Genomic DNA, 3,200 nt, shown 5'->3' with positions numbered 1-3,200 from the left:
TCTTCCAATCCCTAAAACTATTCTCTCAAATCTTGCTTGATTTTCAAGATGGCATCGGAGGAGGTTGAAATTCACTGCGTTTCTTCTGTGATTTGAGGTTGGCGGTGCTGTGTTGCCGTCCAGATTCGCCAGCTTGGCTACGGCGGCTAGGCGGTAAGCTTTGAATCATCAGGTCGCCCCTGTGTTAGTTGATAAGGAAAGGAGAAGCTAGTAATGTCTTGCCGCATCTAGCCGCGCTGCCGCCGGTATACAGATTTATTAATCTGCAGGCGAGCTTCTTGCTGTCATCCGCCAATATACGGCCACTGCCTCCTCTGCATCTGACCATCTGTATGAGAAGGTGATAATAGCACATGTGATTCCCTTTGGATTATTGCGATTAGTACTGACTGCCTGTGAGCTCGTCAAGTCAAGCTTATCTTTGCTTGGTGGCCGGATTAAAATATTCTGCTTGTACTGCGTGTGTGCATCTAAGAGCAACTCATACTAATACATCTACTTGCCATTGTGCACGAGTGTGTTGCTGGTGGAGTGCTCAAAAACAAGTCCTGTGTGACTGGGTGTTTGTTTTGTCGTGGTGAACTATGGCAGATCCAAGCAAGGATAAAGCATGGGATTTTAGTGTGGATAAGCTATATGAAATTTTCAGCAAAATGTTTGAGCAGCAGCAACAACTCAGAGTGGTTCCTGAAGGAGTCAAATATGCACTTGAGCCTAATCCAGTAAAGCTGGCTGGACCGGGCAATTACATCAGCTGGGCACGACATGCCCAGTTAATCCTGAGTTCTCATGGTTATGATGACTTGCTTAGTGCCGATGAAGGAAAACAGCTAAGTGACACTAGCGCAAAACAGGTTAATGACAGAGTGTTGGTCTGGTTATTAGGAAGCATGGAACCACCAATTCGAGAACAAGTTGAGACCATGACTACTGTATCTGAAGTATGGGCAGCTTTGGAGAAGCAGTTTGCAGGGAAATCCAATAAAATGCAAGGTAATCGTATTATGCATGAATTGACAAATCTGAAGCAAGGCACAAAGTCTGTGACAAAGTATGCTGGTGAGACCAAAAGACTGTACAGTGAACTGCATTATTATCATCCCTTTGAGACCATTGACAAACAAGACTTTGCTATTCATCATACCTGGTTTGAGCCATTTGTGAGCAAGCTCTTTCTTGATGGCTTAAATGAGGAATTTGACCTTCGACGCCAACTTATATTCTCAAAAACTGAGTGGCTTAGTCTTGATGATGTTATCTCAAGTGTGATAGAGGAGGAGACTCGGTTGGCTCAGCCTGAGAATGGCCTAAAGTATACAGATGCTCGTGCAGCCTTATCCATGCAAGCTCGACGTGCCCCAAAGTTTGTTGGCAAATCAGATAAAAATAAATTTTTTTGCAACCATTGTAAAAGGACTGGACACATAAAGGATGCATGCTTTGAGCTGCATGGCTTTCCAACTTGGTGGGAAAAAGGAAAGTCTCGGCCAGGGGGAGTTCATGGAGCAAACAAAACCTCACTACATCCAAGGGGGAGCTACCAGTGGTCGATGTGCGAGCTCTTGAGGATTTTACTTCCAAGCTTAGACTCTCAGAAGGCTCGTCTACTTCCCAGGATTCCTCTAAAGCTGAATCTAGTTTCTATATCAATTCACACCAAGGTATGAAATCTCACCAGACCCACACTTCTACAACACAATCAAACCCTTGGGTTATTGATACAGGAGCTACTAACCACATGACAGGAGCCTCAAATTTGTTCACTTCTTACACAACTTGTTCAGGTAAGGACAAGGTACGTGTAGCTGATGGATCCATGGCACCTATTGTAGGACATGGATCCGTTAGGTGCACTAAGACGTTGTCCTTATCTCCGGTCCTACATGTTCCTAAATTTCCAATCAACCTCTTATCCGTTAGCTCTATTACTAAATCCCTTAACTGTAGAGGTTGGTTTGATCCTACCTGTTGTGCTTTTCAGGAGCTAGCGACAGGGAGACTGTTGGGGACTGGGACCGTGCATGATGGACTCTACTATCTTGATGAAGGAAGTGATGAAGTTGCTTTTGCATCATGCTTGTCTCCTAGCCAAGAACTGCTACTCCATCATCGCAGGCTTGGCCATCTATCTTTTGCTGCATTATTACGTATTTACCCCTCTCTTTTCAAGTTGTGTCCCAAGGAGCTCCTTGTATGTGATGCTTGTGAGTTAGCTAAACATACAAGGGGTTCCTATCCTAGTATAGGTTTAAGAAGTGCCAAACCATTTGAAATGATTCACTCGGATGTTTGGGGACCCTGTGAGGTTCGTTCCATTTCTGGGCACCGATGGTTTGTGACTTTTATTGATTGCTTTAGTCGTTACACTTGGCTTTATCTCTTGAAGCATAAGAGTGATGTGTTCTTGGGTTTTAAGGATTTATGTGCTCTCATTAAAAATCAACATGGGGCAACTATTAAAACCTTGCGTTCAGACAATGGTACCGAATATATCAACAACGAGTTTGGACAGTTCCTTGCCTCAAATGGCATTGAACATCAAACTACCTGTGTTGACACTCCGAAACAAAATGGTGTTGCAGAGCGTAAAAATGTACATTTTCTTGAGGTTGCACTCTCACTTTTGTTTACAATGAATGTGCCTAAATTTCTTTGGGGGGAAGCAATAAAAACTGCATCATATTTGATAAACCGTATGCCTCTTCGGGTTCTTGGTCACAAGACTCCCGCTGAGTGTCTCTTGAATTCTAATGACTTTGTAGTTCCTCCAAAGGTCTTTGGGTGTGTGTGCTTTGTGCATGATTATAGGAACTCTATTGGAAAATTAGATCCCCGTGCTCTCAAATGTGTTTTCATGGGTTATTCCCCCTCTCAAAAGGGTTATAGATGTTGGTGCCCTTCAGAGCGCCGGTTTTTTGTGAGCATGGATGTGACGTTCCGTGAGCATGAATCATATTATGGCTCAACAGGTGACACCGGCATTGCCTTATCCCCACGTGAAGTGCAACAAGAAGGGGAGAGTAGTAATGGAGACTCTCCATTAAGCCCAATTCTTGTTTCCACTTCAGGTGGTTTACCCATTCTAGATAATGCTCAAAATCAGGGGGAGGAGACAAATAATGATGGGTGCAATAATGGTTCTGGTCATGGAGACACACAAAATGCAATAGAAAATTCTTCATTTCCTTCACAAGACGGTG

The 3,200-nt window shown here is 43.7% G+C and overlaps 1 protein-coding gene across 1 annotated transcript; it reads left to right on the top strand.

The window, feature by feature from the left end:
• LOC123039637 (uncharacterized) lies at window positions 1-2,921 on the top strand. Its single transcript, XM_044462713.1, has 3 exons — window positions 1-1,661; window positions 1,982-2,593; window positions 2,829-2,921. The coding sequence occupies exons 1-3, from the start codon at window positions 585-587 to the stop codon at window positions 2,919-2,921; spliced, it is 1,782 nt and encodes a 593-aa protein (XP_044318648.1). The 5' UTR covers window positions 1-584.
• Window positions 2,922-3,200: the final 279 nt, after the last annotated feature.

Source organism: Triticum aestivum, chromosome 2B, assembly GCF_018294505.1.
Source record: "Triticum aestivum cultivar Chinese Spring chromosome 2B, IWGSC CS RefSeq v2.1, whole genome shotgun sequence".
Lineage (NCBI taxonomy): Eukaryota > Viridiplantae > Streptophyta > Magnoliopsida > Poales > Poaceae > Triticum > Triticum aestivum.
This window is presented reverse-complemented; position numbering and strand designations above follow the sequence as displayed.